Source organism: Phycodurus eques, chromosome 19, assembly GCF_024500275.1.
Source record: "Phycodurus eques isolate BA_2022a chromosome 19, UOR_Pequ_1.1, whole genome shotgun sequence".
NCBI classification, from domain to species: Eukaryota; Metazoa; Chordata; class Actinopteri; order Syngnathiformes; family Syngnathidae; genus Phycodurus; species Phycodurus eques.
This window is the reverse complement of record NC_084543.1, coordinates 17,945,433-17,968,236: the sequence shown is the minus strand read 5'-3', so window position 1 is coordinate 17,968,236 and position 22,804 is coordinate 17,945,433. Positions and strand designations below refer to the sequence as shown.

At 45.2% G+C, this 22,804-nt stretch overlaps 1 protein-coding gene across 1 annotated transcript; it reads right to left on the bottom strand.

Moving 5' to 3' along the window:
• Window positions 1-11,196: 11,196 nt before the first annotated feature.
• Window positions 11,197-22,737, bottom strand: LOC133395282 (high-affinity choline transporter 1-like). Its single transcript, XM_061664042.1, has 8 exons — window positions 22,554-22,737; window positions 22,257-22,370; window positions 21,920-22,075; window positions 20,297-20,445; window positions 20,088-20,231; window positions 12,135-12,288; window positions 11,846-12,063; window positions 11,197-11,772 (listed from the first exon to the last, which is right to left on the bottom strand). Exons 1-8 carry the CDS (start codon window positions 22,735-22,737, stop codon window positions 11,197-11,199), a joined length of 1,695 nt encoding a protein of 564 aa, XP_061520026.1.
• Window positions 22,738-22,804: the final 67 nt, after the last annotated feature.

Here is a 22,804-nt window from a genome sequence, read left to right as displayed (position 1 = left end):
CGTTGAATTCATTAAACATTTTTGCCCAACGCTCGTGCCTCTATTAACAGTCAAGGAGATAAACGATAAAGGTAGAAAGAGTAGCCATATGAACACAGCTTCAATTAACCCCACTCTCCCAGCGAATTATCGGCCCTTGTCACTGATTAATGTAGATATCAAGATTATCTCGAAAGTCCTCGCAGCGAGACTTGAAAAAGGTACTTCCGTTTATAATCCACTATGACCAGACAGGCTTCATTAAAGGTAGAAGTTCCACAAATAATGTCAGACGTCTGTTGAATTTAATAAGCATGTCACAGCGTAAAAATCTAAACGCAATCACCATGTCACTTGACACAGAGAAAGCTTTCAATAAAGTTAACTGGGCTTTCCTGTTTGCAGAACTTTGCAAATTTGACTTTGGAGATTCATTTATACATTGGATAGCAACATTGTACAATTCGCCGAAAGCGACAGTCACCACAAATAGCATTACTTCGCAAAGTTTTACATTACAAAGAGGAACCAGACAAGGATGTCCACTCTCACCAATTGCTATTTGCAATATTCATCGAAACCCTTGCTGTCGCTAAACGTCAGAATGCTAATATTAAATGTATCTGCTCACTCGTGACAGAACACAAAATCAATCTATAAACTGATGATATTCTTCTTTACTTACAAGAACCCAAGTATTCTCTTCAGGCAGTCTTCAATTTCATTAAAACATTTTCACAAATATCAGACTACTCTTTTAACTGGACAAACTCAACAATACTCCCAATAACAGCAAACTCATGGACTCCTGCAGATCAAATCCCAGATTACCCTATTCCTATAGGAAACATTAAGTATTTAGGTATTAATATTTCGTCAAAACTCACAGAGCGAACCGATCTAAATTACACACTACTTCAGGGAAAAAAATCTAAAAATCATCTAATTTAGAACGCTGGAATAACGTGCCTATATCACTCACCACTGGGAAGAATAGCGACAAGAAAAATGAAAACCTTACCTGAAATAAATTATTGATTTTAAATGATTCCATTTAAGACCACATTTAAATGGTTTCAAACCTTAGATTCTGCTGGAATAATTTTTTATTCACAAAATAAGAAAAATAGAACTCTTCAGAAAGGTAAACAGGAGGGAGGCCGAAATGCTCCCAAATTTAGACACGATTATTTAGCTAACCAATTACAATACCTCATCAAATGGTTGCACCACAGTGAGGAGTGTGATTCTTGGCTAGAATTGGAACAAATGGACTACAACAACATCAAACTCCCAAAAGTCTTAAACGGCATAAATGCTTCAACGATCCGATATTCGCATCCACCTTAACGGCCTGGTGGCAAAGTTTAGAATCTACAGGATCTCAATGAGCTCCCAGTATGCTCTCCCCAATCTGGTATAATCCAGATTTCGAAATTAATAATATACCTCTTCATTTTAGTACATGGGAACAACATGGAATTAGCCACCTACAACAACTATTTAACAATAATGTTTTTAGGACACGTGATGAACTTTTCCAAGAAATTCCAATAACAGCCGGAAACTTTCTTCAATACAATAAATTAAAAGCCGCAATAAAAAAAAAAGAATACCAACACTCCAGAGCACCCTCAAACTTCCGGGGTTTGTCAAGTAAATAATGAAGCTTCTCCCGCAAAGTAAAAGAAATCTCTCAAAAGTTTCTAAATTAATGTCATGTACTGAATCAATGCACTTATCAATCACCAAATGGGAAGAAGGCCTTTCCATGTCTGCTGACCATAGCTACTGGATACAGATTTGTAACAATACGTTTAGAATGACAAAAAAACATAAAATCTACAGTTTATACAATATAAAGTGCTCCATAGAACACACTTTACTCAGTACACTATGCATAAAATGGGCTTCTCTAATATTTGCATGCAATGCACCAAAAATACCCCAGATATCTACAACCCCAATTCCACTGAAGTTGGGAAGTTGTGTTAAACATAAATAAAAACAGAATAAATGATTTCCAAATCATGTTCAACCTGTATTGAATTGAATACACTACAAAGACAAGATATTTAATGTTCAAACTGATAAACCCGATTTTTTTCCAGCAGAAAATCATTAACTTAGAATTGTATGGCTGCAACACGTTCCAAAAAAGCTGGGACAGGTGGCAAAAAAGACTGAGAAAGTTGAGGAATGGTTTTCAAACACCTGTTTGTAACATCCCACAGGTGAACAGGCTCATTGGGAACAGGTGGGTGCCATGATGGGCTAGAAAAGGAGCTTCCCTGAATTGCTCCGTCATTCACAAGCAAAGATGGGGCGAGGTTCACCTCTTTGTGAACAAGTGCGTGAGAAAATAGTCCAACAGTTTAAGGACAATGTTCCTCAACGTACAATTGCAAGGAATTTAGGGATTTCATCATCTATGGTCCAGCTTCTTCTTTTCCTTTCGGCTTGTCCCGTTAGGGGTCGCCACAGCGCGCCATCCTTCTCCACGAAAGCCCATCTCCTGCATCCTCCTCTCGAACACCAACTGCCATCATGTCTTCCCTCACGACATCCATCAACCTTCTCTTTGGTCTTCCTCGAGCTCTCTTGCCTGGCAGCTCCATCCTCATCATCCTTCTTCCAATATACTCACTATTTCTCCTCTGGACGTGTCCAAACCATTGAAGTCTGCGCTCTCTAACTTTGTCTCCAAAACATCGAACCTTGGCCGTCCCTCTGATGAGCTCATTTCTAATTTTATCCAACCTGGTCACTCCGAGAGCGAACCTCAACATCTTCATTTCCGCCACCTCCAGCTCTGCTTCCTGTTGTCTCTTCAGTGCCACTGTCTTTAATCCATACATCATGGCTGGCCTCACTACTGTTTTATAAACTTTGCCCTTCATCCCAGTGGAGACTCTTCTGTCACATAACACACCTGACACCTTCCTCCACCCGTTCCAACCTGCTTGGACCAGTTTCTTCACTTCCTGACCACACTCACCATTGCTCTGGACGGTTGACCGCAAGTATTTAAAGTCCTCGACGCTTGCTATCGCTTCTCCCTGTAGCCTCACTCTTCCCCCACCACTCATCTCATTCGTGCACATATATTCTGTTTTACTTCGGCTCATCTTCATTCCTCTGTTTTCCAGTGCATGCCTCCATCTTTCTAACTGTTCCTCCAGCTGCACCCTGCTTTCACTGCAGATCACAATGTCATCTGCAAACATCACGGTCCACGGGGATTCCAGTCTAACCTCATCTGTCAGCCTATCCATCACCACTGCAAAAAGGAAGGGGCTCAGGGCTGATCCCTGATGCAGTCCCACGTCCACCTTAAATTCTTCTGTCACACCTACAGAACACCTCACCGCTGTTCTGCTGCCCTCGTACATGTCCTCTATTATTCTAACATACTTCTCTGCCACTCCAGACTTCCGCATGCAGCGCCACAGTTCCTCTCTGGGTACTCTGTCATAGGCTTTCTCTAGATCTACAAAGACACAATGTCGCTCCTTCTGACCTTCTCTGTACTTTTCCATCAACATCCTCAAGGCAAATAATGCATCTGTGGTACTCTTTCTAGGCATGAAACCATACTGTTGCTCGCAAATACTCACTTCTGTCCTGAGTCTAGCCTCCACTACTCTTTCCCATAACTTCATTGTGTGGCTCATCAACTTTATTCCTCGATACTTCCCACAGCTCTGCACATCACCTTTGTTCTTCAAAATGGGCACCAGTACACTTTTCCTCCATTCCTCAGGCATCTTCTCACGCACTAGAATTCTATTGAACAAGGTGGTCAAAAACTTCACAGCCACCTCTCCTAGATGCTTCCATACCTCCACAGGAATGTCATCAGGACCAACTGCCTTTCCATTTTTCATCCTCCTTAATGCCTTTCTAACTTCCCCCTTACTAATCATTTTCACTTCCTGGTCCACCGCACTTGCCTCTTCTACTCTCCCTTCTCTCTCATTTTCCTCAGTCATCAACTCCTCAAAGTATTCTTTCCATCTAGCTAGCACACTGCTGGCACCAGTCAACGTATTTCCATCTCTATCCTTAATCACCCTAACCTGCTGCACATCCTTCCCATCTCTATCCCTCTGTCTGGCCAGCCTGTATAGATCCTTTTCTCCTTCTTTAGTGTCCAACCTGCCATACATGTCCTCATATGCCTCTTGTTTTGCCTTTGCCACCTCTACCTTTGCCCTGTGTCGCATCTCAATGTATTCCTTTCGCCTCTCATCGGTCCTCTCAGTGTCCCACTTCTTCTTAGCTAACCTTTTTCCTTGTATGATTTCCTGTACTGTGAGGTTCCACCACCAAGTCTCCTTCTCTCCTTTCCTGCCAGAAGGTACACCAAGTACTCTCCTGCCTGCTTCTCTGATCACCTTGGCTGCAGTGGTCCAGTCTTCTGGAAGCTCCTGCCGTCCACAGAGAGCCTGCATCACCTCTTCCCGAAAAGCTGCACAACACTCGTCCTGTCTCAGCTTCCACCACATGGTTCTCTTCTCTGCCTTTGTCTTCCTAATTGTCCTCCCCACCACCAGAGTCATCTTACACACCACCATCCAAAGCTGTCTAGCCACACTCTCCCCTACCACTACCTTACAGTTGGTAACCTCCTTCAGATTACATCGTCTGCACAAGATGTAATCCACCTGTGTGCTTCTACCTCCGCTCTTGTAGGTCACCCTATGTTCCTGCCTCTTCTGGAAAAAAGTGTTCACTCCAGCCATTTGCATCCTTGTTGCAAAGTCTACCACCATCTGTCCCTCCAAGTTCCTTTCCTGGATGCCGTACTTACCCATCACTTCTTCATCACCCCTATTACCTTCACCAACATGTCCATTACAATCTGCACCAATCACGACTCTCTCTCTGTCTGGGATGCTCAGAACTACATCATCTAGCTCCGTCCAGAATTTCTCTTTCACCTCTAGGTCACATCCTACCTGTGGGGCATAGCCACTAATCACATTACACATAACACCCTCAATTTCAAATTTCAGCCTCATCACTCGATCTGATACTCTTTTCACCTCCAAGACATTCTTAGCCAACTCTTCTTTCAAAATAACCCCGACTCCATTTCTCTTCCCATCTACACCATGGTCAAATAATTTAAACCCTGCCCCTAAACTTCTAGCCTTAGTGCCTTTCCACCCGGTCTCCTGGACACACAATATATCAACCTTTCTCCTAATCATCATGTCAACCAACTCCCGAGATTTTCTTGTCATGGTCCCAACATTCAAAGTCCCCACATTCAGTTCTAGGCTCTGTGTTTTCCTCTTCTCTTTCTGCCGAAGAACCCGCTTTCCACCTCCTCTTCTTCTTTGACTTCGACCCACAGTAGCTGAATTTCCAACGGCGCCCCGCAAGTTGACGGCGCCGGTGGCTGACGTTGTTAACCCGGGCCACGACCGATCCGGTATGGAATTCTTTGGATGAACGCTCATATTTGTTTGGCAAGGTTTTAAGCCGGATGCCCTTCCTGACGCAACCCTCTGCATTTATCCGGGCTTGGGAAAGGCCTACAGTTTGCACTGACTTGTGCCACCCATAGGGCTGCATTAGTCTATACTCCATAATATCATCAAAAGGTTCAGAGAACCTGGAGAAATCACTGCATGCAAGGCCGAAAACCAACATTGAATGCACGAGACCTTTGATCCCTCAGGTGGCACTGCATCAAAAACCGACATCAATGTGAAGAGGATATCACCACATGGGCTCAGGAACACTTCAGAAAACCAATGTCAGTAAATTCAATTTGGCGCTACATCCGTAAATGCAACTTGAAACTCTACTATGCAAAGCAAAAGCCATTTATCAAAAAATACCCAGAAACGTCGCCGGCTTCTCTGGGCCCGAGCTCATCTAAGATGGACTGATGCGAAGTGGAAAAGTGTTCTGTGGACCGACGAGTCCACATTTTAAATTGTTTTTGGAAATTGTGGACGTCGTGTCCTCCGGGCCAGAGGAAAAGAACCATCCGGACTGTTGTGGACGCAAAGTTCAAAAGCCAGCATCTGTGATGGTATGGGGCTGTGTTAGTGCCAATGGCATGGGTAACTTACACATCTGTGAAGGCACCATTCATGCTGAAAGGTACATACAGGTTTTGGAGAAACATATGCTGCCATCCAAGCAACGTCTTTTTCATGGACACTCTGCTTATTTCAGCAAGACAATGCCAAACCACATTCTGCACGTGTTACAACAGCGTGGCTTCGTAGTAAAAGTGTGTGGGTACTAGACTGGCCTTCCTGCAGTTCAGACCTGTTTCCCATTGAAAATGTGTGGCGCATTATGACCTGAACATTAAATACCTTGTCTTTGTAGTGTATTCAATTAAATATAGGTCGAACATGATTTGCAAATCATTTTATTCTGTTTTTATTTATGTTTAACGCAACGTCCCAACTTCATCGGAATTGGGGTTGTATTTTCATGCTATATGGAAATGCACACCAATTCAATGCTTTTGGTCTTTGGTTACACAAAAATGCTCATATATTCTGAACTGCAGGATTCCACTTTCCCCAAGATTGTGCATACTTGGCGACTTAAGCATAATCGACCTCCCGAATAAATATTCACGATCATTACTTGTCGCGTTAGCTACCGCTAAGCACGTAGCACCCGACCCCCTTGGCCGCGCCCGCAGGTGGTGAGCCCATGGGAAGGGGAACCCACGTTGCCTTTTAGGGCTGCGTCCAGCCGGGCCCAGCCACCGGGTCCTTTTTATCGAGCCCCACCGCCAGGCCTGGCTCAGAGGGTTTTTTTGTTTTTTTTTTCAAAAGCTGATCCTTCATTATTTGTGCTGTCTAAGGATGACCTTAATTTGTTCGCAGAGTACGAACAAAAACAAGTACGAAGATATCTAGAAATCGCAGGTTTGTGCGTCAAACATGCGTACGCCCGATTTACGCACAAATCTGTGCATATGCCTATTTAGTAAAAGAGGCCCATTGATTGTGTTTTCAGGTTTTTATGGCAAGCTGCTGGGTGACTATATTAGCAGCTAATTTAAGTTTCTATTTTGGACTCCCTGAATATGAATGTCCTTAATAGTCTGTCAATCTGCCGAATGTCAATACATTTACGCTGCAAACTACTATGAGGACATGACTTTCATCGTCTATTCACGAAAAGCTAAAAGATTCCACATTCCAGGAGCAAAGTAAGACTTTGAAGATTAATGTAGATTAATTGAAGACTAAATTGCCCGGAGGTGTGAATGCGAGTGCGAATGGTTGTTTGTTTCTGTGTGCCCTGCGATTGGCTCCAGCACGCCCGCGATCCTAGTGAGGATAAGCGGCACAGAAAATGGATGGACATCTTAAGGAACTTGAAAGTTGAGTTTCTTACAGCATCGAAGTTGTGTTTTTGTACGAATGTAAGAGTAAAAATCCACAGTTAATTTTAAACCGGATACACACAATAAATATATGATAATATTCAGATAATAAGTCTGAAGCATTTTTATTACAACATGGTTGTTTTTTTGTTAACACCCTGCTGAAATAAAACAGCATAGCTCACCACCATATACTGTTTTTGTTGTGTTTTCATGCTGGTCTTGCTGGTGACCAGTAGAGCAACCAAAGCCTGCTGGACTTGCTAGTGTCATTATCACATATTTGTTTAGTGGGTTGGGATGCTCGTGAGTTAGCATGTCAGTATGTTAGCACTGAAACCCATCTGTTTTCCCTTGAGGGCCAGGTTTAACATTTAATTTTGTTAAATACACATTTGTAGTCCTTTCTGGTCTTATCTGAAGATTATCATCTGTGTGTGAAGGAGTATTAGGGGCATCCTTAAAAAAAAAAACTACAAGCAATTTGGGAGACGAGAAAGTTGTAACACAGGTCAGTGTAACACTTTGCACAATTGCTCTAGTCAGGAACATGTTAGGAATCACCTGATTCACCCGCACATTGGTTTAGTCCTTAATTCAATCACTTCACTTGAATTTCTGGACTCAAGCAAAGAAATCATTGTTAGTAGGCAGTATTCAATTTCTAATGTTAACAGACAATTTCCCAATGGACAGTTTTGTTATTGTGAGAATATGAGGTAGAGTATGTATATTAATGTAAACATTGGGTGGACGGGGGATAGAAGTGCACAGTAATAAATTATTTGACTCTCTCTCTTTTTCACAAAAACTTGTGGGAAAACAGACAGAAAACACCACCCGGAACTTCAGTCAAGTCAACGCTCACTCAACTGGTTGAGTGAAACAATAAAATACGTCTAGGCCAACATTGAGACGGCTAACAAGTTAAACGGATGGTTACACTTGCGCACTGATGGTTTTTAGTGCTTATTTTAGTCTTCAAACCAACCTAAGCGCAAATGACAGAAAGAAAAAAAAAGCTTAACATTGAGCTAAAAACTTCACTGTAGCAACTTTACATCACTATGAATTGGGAGAAAATTCACATCAACGTTGTCTCACAGTATCACAAACACTAGCCTTGTGCCTCATTGGTGAAAATCGGGAAAGGAATCAGCATTTTATAGCATTTGGTTCCATCCATTTACAATATATATATATATATATATACATATATATATATATATATATATATATATATATATATATATATATATATATATATATATATATATATATATATATATATATATATATATATATATGTATATATATATATATATATATACATATATATATATATATATATATATATATATATATATATATCACCGGTATCGTTTGAAGTTACTTTTCGTGCCAAAAGGCTGTGTTACGGTGCGTACCCTTCAAAATAAAAGGCTCCAAGCTTAAAACAGGAGGTCAAGTTAAAACTTGCACATATAAACCATTTGACGTGGTGAAAAAGTGTCAAATAACTATTTTAACAATGCTATATTTCACTTTTAGGTAAAACATTAATGAATGAATATTGAGTCAATTTGGTTAGTTCCACACACATTGCCTTTTAGTTCATCGGTTTGATATTGATACTGGTTACAAAGAACCCCGAGTCAAATGTTCATTTTAGTCTATGCTGCAGGCTGCCAAGAAAATGGATGTTCATAATTTGGACACCCTTTATTTAAACCATGCAAACTTTTTTTGACCCAGACCCTAAAATAATCGGAAACGAGAATTGTTTGGAATCGGAATCAAAGTAAGCTCAAATTCAAACGATGCCCAACCGTATCAGCGACCACGCAACAATTTCTCTCAACCTAAAAATTCTGTCAAATCTGGGACTTCCACCAACATGGTGCTTTAACACGTCCCTATTGAAAGACCCAGACTTTGATTCATTTATGAGGAAAGAATGGGACGACCTTTTGAAATTCAATGACTCCCCAACCGTATCGCCATCTCTGCTGTGGGAAACCGGGAAATCTGTAATGAGAGGTCCAATCATATCATACTCTTTGTACAAGAAAAAACAATAACTGAAATTCCAAAATGAAATTGAGGTCAAAATTAAACATCTCACAGAAGAATATGCCATTAATCTGACAGATACGCTAAGGAAACCAACTTCAAAAGGCGAAACATCAATTAGACGTCATCTTATCAAAAAATATTATTTTTTACAACAACAGTTAAGATACACTAACTTTGAGTACAATAATAAATCTGGGAAATGTCTTCCGAAGCAACTTCAGCGCAATAAAGGAAAATCATGAATTACTGCCATTCAAGATTCAAACGGCAGCTGTACACAGTCACCGCTAGAAATAAATGAAATATTTTACAATTATTATAGCAGCTTATACGCATCTTTGAGCAACCCAAACCAAAAAGAAATTGAAACTTTTATTAAAGATCTAAACAGTCCTCGATTAAATAGAGAAATTAAAGACAGTCTTGATGCTCCTTTAACCATCACAGAATTACATAATGCATGCAAAAAAATCTGCAATTAGGAAGAGCACCTGGCCCGGACGGAATCTCCGGCAAATTCGTTAAACATTTCTGACCAATACTTGCGCCTCTAGTTTCCAGAACAGTCAAGGAGATAAACGATAAAGGTCAAATAAGTAGCCATATGAACACAGCACAAACAAGCACAACATTTCACGAACATGCTAATGTTGTCTTTTATTAATACGCTATCTTTCAATTGTGCTCTATCGAAGCTCTCCGTTTAGCGGACCATGTTAACCCCTGGGGCAGGTGAGCGCTTGGTCTTGTCATGAGATGGGAATTTTAAAACAGGACAGGACGCCTAAGGGGGGCCAATTTTACAACGGGACTTGCATCCTGAGAGCAGAGGGATGACTAATTTACAGTGTGTACGGAAAGTATTCAGACCCCTTCACTTTTTCACTCTTTGTTATATTGCAGCCATTTGCTAAAATCATCTAAATTCATTTTTTCCACATTAATGTACACACAGCCCCCCATATTGACTGGAAAAAAAAAACAGAATTGTTGAAATTTTTGCAGATTTATTAAAAAAGAAAAACTGAAATATCACACAGCCATAAGTATTCAGACCCTTTGCCCAGTATTTCGGGGTCGCATATCACCCAGAGTCCTACTGTATAAAGACTAATGTTCGGGTTGTGCGTGCCATTTGTTCTAATTGACATGTAGCTGGACACAAGAGTTTGTGCAATCAAACTTTTTGCTCAACAACTCTTTGTGTGACAAAGCCCCTTCTTCCATCACCCCTTCCCACGCTCAGGAGGGCTGGGTGATATGTACTCATGCTCACAGAAAATTCAGAAAAAAAAGTAACTATTGTATGACAAGAAGGCTAACTCGTCTTCCGGCTTCCATGACAAAAGAAAGATGATACACATCTCTGTGTTATCTTTTGCAACTCCTACTCAACCATAGCTTTTGTAAATCCTACTTGATATAATAGATACTTCAAGACAGGTTTCTTTTATCCGAGTTTCATTTGGGGACAAGATCACCAACAAACAAACGAACCGGGGTGAAGGAATTCCTCAGAGGATTTTTCTTCCTCCCTGATGAGGCTAGTGATAACCCACCTCCCGCCCCTGTTACTATGACTGCCAGGTCCCCGACTGGCAGTCATTGGCCCTACCCTGTGTATCAGTGCCCCCTCGCCCACTGCACCTCAACGCACCCGGTTGCCAGTACTAATACTTAACTATATGGTTGAGTATGGTTTAATTTACAAAACAATGGTAGCTATATGAATATGTCGTACACAAAAACATAGGGCATTAGAGTCTAGTTTAATCTAGTTGATTTGTTACATTATTACATGATTCCTCCAACATGATTTCATTTTCACTCTGAGGTCCAGGTGTCAGGTCCTTGTCTGTTTCGACAGCTTCACTGCTTGCTAACCTGAGAATCTTTCGTGCCTGTCGAGTTTTCACCTTACATATGTCAAATCTCTCCGGAATCAGTCCTTTATTGAACAGTAGTGAACCCAAGTAGGACACCAACAAAGTGGAGATAAAATTGCACAGCATGCATATAGTACTAACAGGTGCATGCTGTATGTACACTCCATTTTCAAATGCGCACCCTGGGAAGTGGAGGCTAACTGGCAACCCCAACGATGGTTCGCCACTCAGTAGTCGCAACACCACCCCGATAAAGAGGCCAATCACTGCGCCATAGCCATTGGAGATGTCAAAGAAGAGGACGCAAATGAGTTGAGGGAACATAAAGACATAGGTAATGGTGGAGCCGAGGACCCAGGATGACATAATACTGATCTCGAGGTAGGTGAGGGATGTGCCGGTGAGGCCGGTCAACAGCACAGTAATCCTGATCACCCACTTTATTTCATGATCTGATGCCTGCAAGGATGAAAGACATGGGCAATGAAATGGATCTGATATTAATCCTTGGGGAGCTGTAGCAAACTCTTACCTTCATCCTTAAGATACTCTTATAAATGTTGGTCACAAAGAGAGAGACTGCTGACAATAGAAGTGAGTCAATTGATGACATCACTGCAGCAGTTGTTGCAGAAATACCAATAATGGATATGTAATTTGGGGTGAGGTGCTGCAAAGCAATGGGCATGATCAGACTGGTCTCTCCGCGTTCAAATGGAGATGGGGAGCCATATCCCGTCTTATTCCAGTCTATTGCAAAACATAAAGTTTGGACATTGAAAATGTGCAAGAATTCACAATACGTTTTTCTCCTTCTGTACCTGTCGATGCTGCAACTGCTCCAATCAAGACAGCTGGGATTGCAAAGATGATGACAATGGGAGCGGCAATGAAGCCGACCATCCTGGCCGTGGCTGAGGAAGAGGCTGACAGGATCCTCTGGTGGTAGTCTTGACAGGCCAAGTTTCCCAAAATCTAAAATAAAAAATCTCTTATCTGCAAATACCTGCCATCAATATAGTCACCAAGGTGCACCTTATCGTGGTGGAGTGGTTTGTGTGTCCCAATGATCCTAGGAGCTAAGTTATCTGGGGCTTCACGCCCCTGGTAGGGTCACTCATGGCAAACAGGTCCGAGGTGAGGGACCAGACAAAACATGGCTCCCCGATGAAGAATACATTAAGTGGATCTAGGTTTCCCTTGCCCGGACACAGGTCACCGGGGCCCCCCTCTGGAGCCAGGCCTGGAGGTGGGGCTCAAAGGTGAGAACCTGCTGGGGTACAGCCGGGCACAGCCCGAAAGGGTAACGTGGGTCCCCCTTCCCATGAGCTCACCACATGTGAGAGGGGCCATAGGGGTCGAGTGCAGTGTGAGCTGGGTGGTGGCCGAAGGCGGGGACCTTGGCGATCCGATCCCCGGCTACAGAAACTGGCTTTAGGGACTTGGAATGTCACCTCTCTGGCAGGGAAGGAGCCAGAGCTTGTGTGTGAGGTCGAGAAGTTCCGAATAGATATAGTCGGGCTCGCCTCCACACACGGCTTGGGCTCTGGTACCAGTCCTCTTGAGAGGGGTTGGACTCTTTTCCACTCTGGAGTTGCCCATGGCGAGAGGCGCCGAGCAGGTGTGGGTATAATTATAGCCCCCCGGCTGGGCGCCTGTACATTGGGGTTCACCCTGGTGGATGAGAGGGTAGCCTCCCTCCGCCTTTGGGTGGGGGGACGGGTCCTGACTGTTACCTGTGCCTATGCACCAAATGGGAGTTCATAGTACCCACCCTTGGGACCTGGAAGTGGGTGATTGGGAGGAACGCCCCCCCCCCCCCCCCCTTGTACAACGCGAGTGGTGTTCTGTTATTAGACTTCTGTGCTCACCATGGATTGTCCATAATTGAACACCATCTTCAAGCATAAGGGTGCCCACACGTGCACTTGGCACCCGGACACCCGAGGTCGCAGTTCGATGATCGACTTTGTGTTCGTGTCGTCAGACATGCGGCCGCATGTCTTGGACGCTCGGGTGAAGAGAGGGGCGGACCTGTCAACTGATCACCACCTAGTGAGGGTCTGCTGGGAACGTCTGGCTGAATCCCCTGTCAGAAGGAGTTTCAACTCCTACCTCCGGCAGAACTTCACCCACGTCTCGGCGAAGGCGGGGGACATTGAGTCCGAGTGGACCATGTTCCGCGCCTCTATTGCAGAGGCAGCCGACCGGAGCTGTTGCCGTAAGGTAGTCGGTGCCTGTCGTGGCGGCAATCCCCTAACCCGTTGGTGGACACCAGCGGTGAGGGATGCCGTCAAGCTGAAGAAGGAGTCCCATCGTGCCTTTTTGGCCTGTGGGACTCCTGAGGCAGCTGATGGGTCCCGGCTGGCCAAGCGGAAGGCAGGTTTGGTGGTCGCTGAGGCAAAAACTCAGGCATGGGAGGAGTTCGGTGAGGCCACGGAGAACCACTTCCAGACAGCTTCAAGGAAATTCTGGTCCACCACCCGGCATCTTTGGAGGGGGAAGCAGTGCACTATCAACACTGTGTAAATTGGGGATGGGGCGCTGCTGACCTCGACTCGGGACGTTCTGAGTCGGTGGGGAGAATACTTTGAAGACCTACTCAATTCCGCCGACACGCCTTCCCTATGAGGAAGCAGAGTCTGGGTTCTCTGAGGCGGGCTCTCCTATCTCTAGGGTTGAGGTCACTGAGGGGGTTAAAAAGCTTCTCGGTGGAAAGTCCCCGGGGGTGGAGGAGATTCGCCCAGAGTTCCAAAAGGCTCTGGATGTTGTGGGGCTGTCCTGGTTGACATGCCTCTGCAACATCGTGTGGACGTCAGGGACAGTGCCTTTGGATTGGCAGACTGGAGTGGTGGTCCCCCTTTTTAAGAAGGGGGACCGGAGGGTGTGTTCAACTACGGGGGGCTCACACTCCTCAGCCTCCCTGGTAAGGTCTGTTCAGGGGTACTGGAGAGGAGGGTCCGTTGGGAAGTCGAATCTCAGATTCAGGAGGAGCAGTGTGGTTTTCGTCCTTGCAGTGGAACAGTGGAACAGCTCTTCACCCTCGGCAGGGTCCTCGAGGGCGCATGAGAGTCCATCCAACCAGTCTACATATGTTTTGTGGAGTTGGAGAAGGCATTCGACCATGTCCCTCGTGGAGTCCTGTTGGGGGTGCTTCGGGAGTATGGGGTACCGAACCCCCTGATATGGGCTGTACAACCAGTGTCAGAGTTTGGTACGCATTGCCGGCAGTAAGTCGGACTCGTTTCCAGTGAGGGTTGGACTCCGCCAAGGCTGCCCTTTGTCACCGATTCTGTTCATAACTTTTATGGACAGAATTTCTAGGTGCAGCGGAAGCGTAGAGGTGGTCCAGTTTGGTGGCCTCAGTCTTGCATCTTTGTTTTTTGCAGATGATGTGGTTCTGTTGGCTTCATCAGGCCGTGATAACCAACTCTCACTGGAGCGGTTCGCAGCAGAGTGTGAAGTGGCTGTGATGAGAATCAGGACCTCTAAATCTGAGACCATGTCCTCAGTCGGAAAAGGGTGGAGTACCCTCTCCAGGTCGGGGATGAGATCCTTCCCCAAGTGGAGGAGTTTAAATATCTCGGGGTCTTGTTCACAAGTGAGGGAATAATGGAACGGGAGATCGACAGACGGATCGGTGCAACGTCTGCAGTGATGCAGACTTTGTATCGGTCCCCTGTGGTGAAGAAGGAGCTAAGCCGAAAGGCGAAGCTCTCTATTTACCGGTCGAGCTACGTTCCTTCCCTCATCTATGGTCACGAGTTGTGGGACGTGATCGAAAGAACAAGATCCCGGATACAAGCAGACAAAATGAGTTTCCTCCACAGGGTGTCTGGGCTCTCCCTTAGAGATCAGGTGAGAAGCTCGGTCATCCGGGAGGGGCTCAGAGTAGAGCCGCTGCTCCTCCGCATTTAGACGAGCCAGTTGAGGTGGCTCGGGCATCTGATTAGTATGCCTCCAGGACGCCTCCCTGGTGAGGAGAACCTGGGGATGACCCAGGATACACTGGAGAGACTACGTCTCTCGGATTGCCTGGCAACGCCTCGGGATCCCCTCGGAAGAGTTGTAGGAAGTGGCTGTGGAGAGGGAAGTCTGGGCTTCCCTGCTGAAGCTACTGCCGCGACCCGACCTCGGATAAGCGGGATAAGAGTATGGATGGATGGATGGATGGATAGATGTACAGCAGATATTAAAATTCTGCACACCCTTGTTCAAATGCCAATGGGAAAAACAAATAAACGAAACTACGTTATGTCTTGACTTCAATGTGTGTGGGAGATTGTAGTCCAATGAAAACAAGGTTGAACTTTTTACCCATAATTCCAAAAGGTATTTTAGGTAGGCTCAAACATAATACTGCTCATCACCAAAAGAAAACTACATCTACTGTGAAGCATGGTGGTGGTAGCATCATGTTTTGGGGTTGTTTTACTTTAGCTTTAGGTAGAAGAACAGTTTGAAATAAAACAGCAGTCAGTGTCAGCACAAAACCTTTTGGCTTCTGCTAAAAAGGAAAAATAAAATCAGGAAAAGCCTACTAGAACAACTGAAATCTATTTGGTGTTAATCCGAGGTACATTAACTGGGGCAAGTGTGTGCTAACTCCTATTTAACATTTGAGTTTGAATGTGATTTGTGACGTATGAACATGTTGTGACATGTCTGGTCAGGAAACGCGGAGCCAGTCGAGAAGACCGAAGCAGCCAGGGGCGTATGTGACAACGCGTTTACGTCACTGATGCATGGACGGAGAAGTGAAGATCTTTGGTTGAGGAGCGGGAACACAATGCTTGTATAATGCGATGCCCGAGTTGAGAAGAGATAGAGAAAAAAGATAAATAGTTGTAATGGACATGCTCTCACCCGATGGCACCGTGACCCCCCAACTGCAGACCGAGCGGCATCACTGTCTCCGCTCCCCCGGCGAGGCAGACAACCACGGGGATGCCAGCTTTAACTTCGCACACGGACGCTAAATGAATTACAAACCAGTCCCAAGTAGCGTCAAAGCTGAGACACAGACACCTGGTTCCTCACCCGGACGTTAAATTAATTAACTTCCACTCCCAGCCAGCCTGAAGAAGCCCACCAACAAAGACTTCTCTTTCCTGCTGTGTTCAGTGACACTTGCTCCTCCTGGCTGGGACAATGGATGGATCACTGGAGACACCCACAGGTAGTAGAAATTCACTGCAACCCCGGATGAACTAATCACAAGCTTCACCTAACTTGAATGTTATATAATATTTTAAGAACTTTACATTCCAGACCCAAGATAGTGCCAACCCGTGTGGTCGCCTCGGTTACGTGCTCTGTGTTTTTGTGTTTTTTGCTCGTCCTTGGAGACATTACACGACTCACATACACAAGGGAAGACTTGCTAAACATCAGGGAGTCTACCCCGGACTTTCTTTCACCAACCTTCGCAAATCCGCCCAGTTTTTTCCGAGTTACTCACCGGGGTAGCGACTGCGGTCTATGGCGCATGGAGACGGAGACGACGCCACAGAGGGAAGCGAGCCGGCATCCAAGTGAAGCTCCGCAAGAGAGGACACAGATTGGCATTCCCGTCGATCCACCTCCTGAATCTACGCTCCCTACCCAACAAAATGGACGAGCTTCATCATCTGATAAAGACCAGTAAAGACTTTGGATGTTCCACCGCGCTGGGCTTTACGGAGACTTGGCTTTGTGAGGCTGTTACCGATGGTTCCGTAATGCTTCCCGGCTTCAACCTTCACCGGTCATGGACTTATCGGGGAAAACAAAAGGCGGCGTGATATGCTTCTATATCAATAAAAAATGGTGTACAGACGTCACGGAGCTCAGCACACACTGCAGCCCGCATTCAGAGTCACTGTTGAACTGTAAGCCATTCTACTTGCCGCGTGAGCTTGCATTTTTCATTCTCGCCGGTGTTTACATTCTGCCTCAAGCTAACACGAACGCTGCACTGCTAACGCTCGCTGAACCAGTAAACGAAATAAAAAAAATAACACCCAGACTCACCCCTCATTATTCTCGGGGACTTTAACAAAGCTAAACTCAACCACAAACTCCCTAAATACAAGCAGCACATCGATTGTCCTTCCAGGGAAAATAACATTTTAGACCACTGCTATGCTACGCTAAATAACGCATACCGTGCCAAACCTCGTGCAGCCCTGGGCTCGTCTGATCACTGCTTAATTCATTTAATACCAACGTACAGGCAAGAACTTAAATGCGCGAAGCCTACGGTGAAAACAGTGAAAAAGTGGACCAACGAAGCAAAGATAGAACTTCAAAGCTGTTTCGACTGCACAGACTGGAGTGTCTTTGAAAATTCAGCTGGAAGCCTGGATGAATATACGGACACTGTCACATCCTATGTCAGTTTCTGTGAAGAGGTCAAAGTCACTTCTCACATTCAATAACAACAAACCGTGGTTCACTCCCAAACTTAAGCAACTTCGGCAGGCCCAGACCTTGTGTCCCCATCCTGCCTCAAAGTCTGCGTGGACCTGCTCAATCCAGTCTTCACACAGATCTTCAATAGCTCTCTGGAACTGTGCGAAGTACCATCCTGTTTCAAACGCTCCACCATCATCCCAGTCACCAGGAAACCAGCAATCTCGGGTCTGAATGACTACAGGCCTGTCACCTTCACATCTGTGGTCATGAAGTCCTTTGAACGCCTCGTGCTGGACCACTTCAAGAGCGTCACAGGTCCCCTGCTGGAACACCCTGCAGTTTGCCTACCGAGCAAACAGGTCTGCGGACGATGCAGTCAACATGGGACTTCAATTCATCTCAGAACACCTCGACATCGCGGGGATGTACGTGAGGATCCTGTTCGTGAACTTCAGTTCTGCGTTCAACAACATCATCCTCTCCATCCATTGTGTCCTCTCACCCCTGCTCTTATCTCTTTCTACACAAACGACTGCACCTCAACGCACCCAGCTGTCAAACTCCTGAAGTTTGCAGATGACACCAGAGTCATCGGCTTCATCAAAGACGGTGACGAGTCTGCATATCGACAGGAAGTGGAGCGGCTGGAGCTGTGGTGCGGCCAACACAACCTGGAGCTGAACACGCTCAAGACTGTAGAGATGATCGTGGACTTCACCTTCGCCACAGCTGCCCCTCACGCTGTCCAACTGCCTTCTGTCAAACATCAAAACCTTCAAGTTCCTGGGAATTACAGTCTCTCAGGACCTGAAGTGGGTGATCAACATCAACTCCATCCTCAAAAAGGTCCAGCAGACTTACTGTACTTCCTGTAGCTTCTGAGGAAGTACAGCCTTCCACTGGAGCTGTTCAGGCAGTTCTACACAGCGGTCATCGAATCAGTCCTCTGTTCTTCCATCACAGTCTGGTTTGGTGCTGCTACAAAAAAGGACAAACTCAGACTGCAACATACAATCAAAACTGCTGAAAAGCTCGTCGGTACCCCCCTACCCACCCTTGAGGACTTGCACGCTGCCAGAACTAAGACAAGAGCGTGAAAAATCCTCTTGGACCTTCCACATCCCGGTCATCACCTCTTCCAGCTCCTTCCCTCAGGTTGCCACATTTCTGTCGGGATTGAAATGATTCTCCTTTTTGGTTTAAAATAAGAGCCTCTTCCTTCCCTCCTTCCTTCCTTCCTTCCTTCCTTCCTTCCTTCCTTCCTCCCTTCGCTTGTCGAGACAGTCATGCATGAAATCTGCTTTGTGACCGTTCACTGATGTCCAGTTTTACAATTCTCTAAAATAGCGGATTTATTGATTTAAAGATGCTCCTTTGTTGGTTTAAAATAACCCGCACTCGGCCTCTCCTAAGACACTCAGAACACATCTGAGGTGTTCATCACTCAGCCGGGATCGGCAGGATCTTTTGTTGGTGCTCATCACACTAAAAGTCTGTTCACACACACATGTAGAGCCAAACACCACCAGCATCCTCTGTGACCATCTTCTGGATTTTTGGAAATTTGTCTGCACTTCATGAAGCATAAAACTCATCCAGTTTGGGTTGAACTTCTATTTTAAGACAGTATCACACTGGACCTCAATCAGTTCCATCTGCAACTCCCGTGGCGCTGTTTCCAGGTCTTGTGTGACTGAATCTTGGAAGGCATAGCCCTAATAAGTATCAGATTTTATAGGACGGGATACTTTTACTGTTTGATAACACTTTGAACTTCCAGGTGACCGTGTATGACCCTTTGTAGTACTAGTTTAATTGTTTTAGAACCCTTTAAAGTACTGGTGGTGGCACGGTGTACAACTGGTTAGCACATCTGCCTCACAGTTCTGAGGCCCGGGGTTCAAATCCCAGCCATGCCATGTTCTGCCCGTGCCTGCGTGGGTTTTCATCCCAAAAACATGCATGGTAGGTTGACTGAGGACTCTAAATTGCCCGCAGGTGGGAATGTGTGCGCGAATGGTTGTTTGTTTCTATGTGCCCTGCGATTGGCTGGCGACCAGTTCAGGGTGTACCCCGCCTCTCGGCCGAAGATTGCTGGGATAGGCTACAGCACCCCCGCAACCCTAGTGAGGATAAGCGGAACGGAAGATGAATGAATAAAGTACTGGTTTTATTGTTTTATGACCACGAGAGGAAGCCATAATGACCGTCACATCATCAAGACGAACCCCCTTAAGCCATAAACCTGTCAAAACATGACCTGTTGGACGAAAGTTGTGTTCTTTTCTTTTTTTACTTGGCATTTGAACAAGGGTGTCTAGACTTTTCCCATCCAGTGTCGGTGCACATACTGGAAGTTGCACAGGCAAGGTGCTTACCAACAATAAAGTTTGATCAATCCACCTCCACATTCTGTCTGAGTCAACAGAACTAACCCAGGGAGCCTGGTAGGTGAAGTTTAAAGCAGTCGTAGTGATGTCTGCCGAGTAGGGGTTCCTCAGCAGGAAAGGGACGCAGATCCACTGCAAAAAAATATATAATTGGTAAACACAAACGTTGGCAGAACTGTTTGACATGAGTCACTCACCAGACCAAAGAACATTATCGTCAGCTGAACGATGTCTGTGTAGGCTACAGAAATGAGTCCTCCCAGCAGTGTGTAGATGATGGCCACTGCAGCCGAAATCCAAATACAATGTGTGTATGACAAATCCAGGATCACGCTCATTGATGCACCTAAAAGTGACAAAGGTGCCAGACACAGATATGTATTCCTGTTCATGATTTTTTTGTTTTTTCATAACCTCAAAAATCGAAATTGTTGGGATTGGAATTACGGGAACCCTGCGACATGCCTATGCTAACAGGGAAGTTATTTCTCAGTTTTTTTCAGTCGTATCTGGTGTCGTATTGTCTTTATCCATTTTGTTGTGGGCGTGCTGGAGCCTATCCCAGCTGACTTTGGGCGAGAGGCGGGGTACATCCTGAACTGGTCGTTAGCCAATCGTGTGGCACATATAAACAAACAACCATTTGCACTCACATTCACACCTACAGACAACTTAGTGCAGGGATGTCAAACTCATTTTTGCCAGATTGTAGTTAAGGCTTCCCTTAGAGAGCCGTTATGACTTCAGAACCATATATATGTATACACGCCTCATCATATCAGTACATATACAGTAGAACCTCAGTTTTCGTATGCCATAGTTTATGACATTTTTTTCTCCGAAATGTAGTCCCAGTTTTTGTACATCATCTTGGTTTCCGTACAGTTGAAAATGGTCCAAACACAAAATGCCCACATCACTCCAACTTCAATTTTCAATTTTAGAATGTTATAAATGTATATCTATGTATAAATGTTATTAAAAGTGAAGACAATTTGAAATGTTGGTCGAGAAGAACCTGAAGTAGATGCACATGATTCGCTCAGGCGGGCTACATGAATTGATATGGTGGGGCGGATCTGGCCCCCGGGCCTTGAGTTTGACAGCATCTTTAATTAACCTAGCATGCATGTTTTTGGGGTGTGGAAGGTGGTCCCCCTTTTTAAGAAGGGGGACCGGAGGGCGTGTTCCAACTACAGAGGGATCACACTCCTCAGCCTCCCTGGTAAGGTCTATTCAGGGGTGCTGGAGAGGAGGGTCCGTCGGGAAGTCAAAGCTTAGATTCAGGAGGAGCAGTGTGCTTTTCGTCCTGGCCGTGGAACAGTGGACCAGCTCCAACTCTCGCTGGAGCGGTTCGCAGCCGAGTGTGTAACGGCTGGGATCAAAATCGGCACCTCCAAATCTGAGACCATGGTCCTCAGTTGGAAAAGGGTTGCGTGCCCTCTCCAGGTCGGGGATGAGATCCTTCCCCAAGTGGAGGATTTCAAATATCTTGGATCAAGCCCAGGGGTCCACCCGAGAGCAGCCCGGCCTCCTGGACAGCCTCCCTGGTGAGGTCTTCCGGGCACGTCCCACCGGGAGGAGACCCCGGGGATGCCCCAGGACACGCTGGAGAGACTATGTCTTTCGGCTGGCCTGGGAACTCCTCGGGATCCTCCCGGAAGAGCTGGATGAAGTGGCTTCGGAGAGGTAAGTCTGGGCGTCCCTACTACTGACCCCGCAACCCGACCTCGGATAAGTGGAAGAAAATGGATGGATGGATGGATGAACGACGAAAAATAATGTAATTTTAGTGGATACTAAACAAAACTTTTACTTACCCAAGCCAGTGAGAGTTCCTGGCACCCAGACTACATCAGCCATGATCAGTGCCACGGACAAAACTCCACTGATTACTGTTCCATATTTTTCTCGGAATGGGTCCATCATTGTCACATACTTTTTGTCTCTCATTGTTTTGGCAAAGAAAAGTCCCCCTTTGGTCACACAAAATTATGAATGCTTGTTTTGAGACAACAGAGAAAGTAAAATTCAGTCATGCTCCTTTACACGCTCCACAATTATTATTATAACTTGGTTTTGCTTTAGAAATAATCTATGTTTCTGATAGGAAAAACTAACCAAAATCAAATTAATAGCCACAGGAGAAGAGCTTACCGATCAGAAAAGACAAACTGATTGTAATTGGCATGACAGCCCAGGCCAGGCCCAGGTCTGGAGTGTAAATGATCTCACTCAGTCCGACAATGAAGCCTCCTCCAATGAACGTACCTGGAGGACACAACACATACAGTACATTTATCTGCTTGTCTTATTTTGATTTCTGCGATTGGATAATTTGACCAGATCCTCAGATGACGCTGAAAGATGAGCCCCTAGTGTGGGGTTTGTTAAAAAAGGGATGGTTCTAATCACAGCAGTCAGCTCAACCTGCTTGTTGAGAATATACTGTACCTGTCATGGTGAAGACTCCCACCATCAGATGAATGCTTCTATTTGCCAGCAGTGTGATGTCCATCTGATTTGCCTGTCCGTTCTTAGGCATCTGTTTGGTCTTCCTCGAAGCCCAGATGCCAGTACACAGCACCAGCAGGTAGAAGAGCACCATCACCACAATGCCTGGGATGTTCACACTCATTTTGCTCGGAGGGAATGACTCTATGACAAAACTTTCCCCACATGCTTTATTTGATATTTCCACCAAA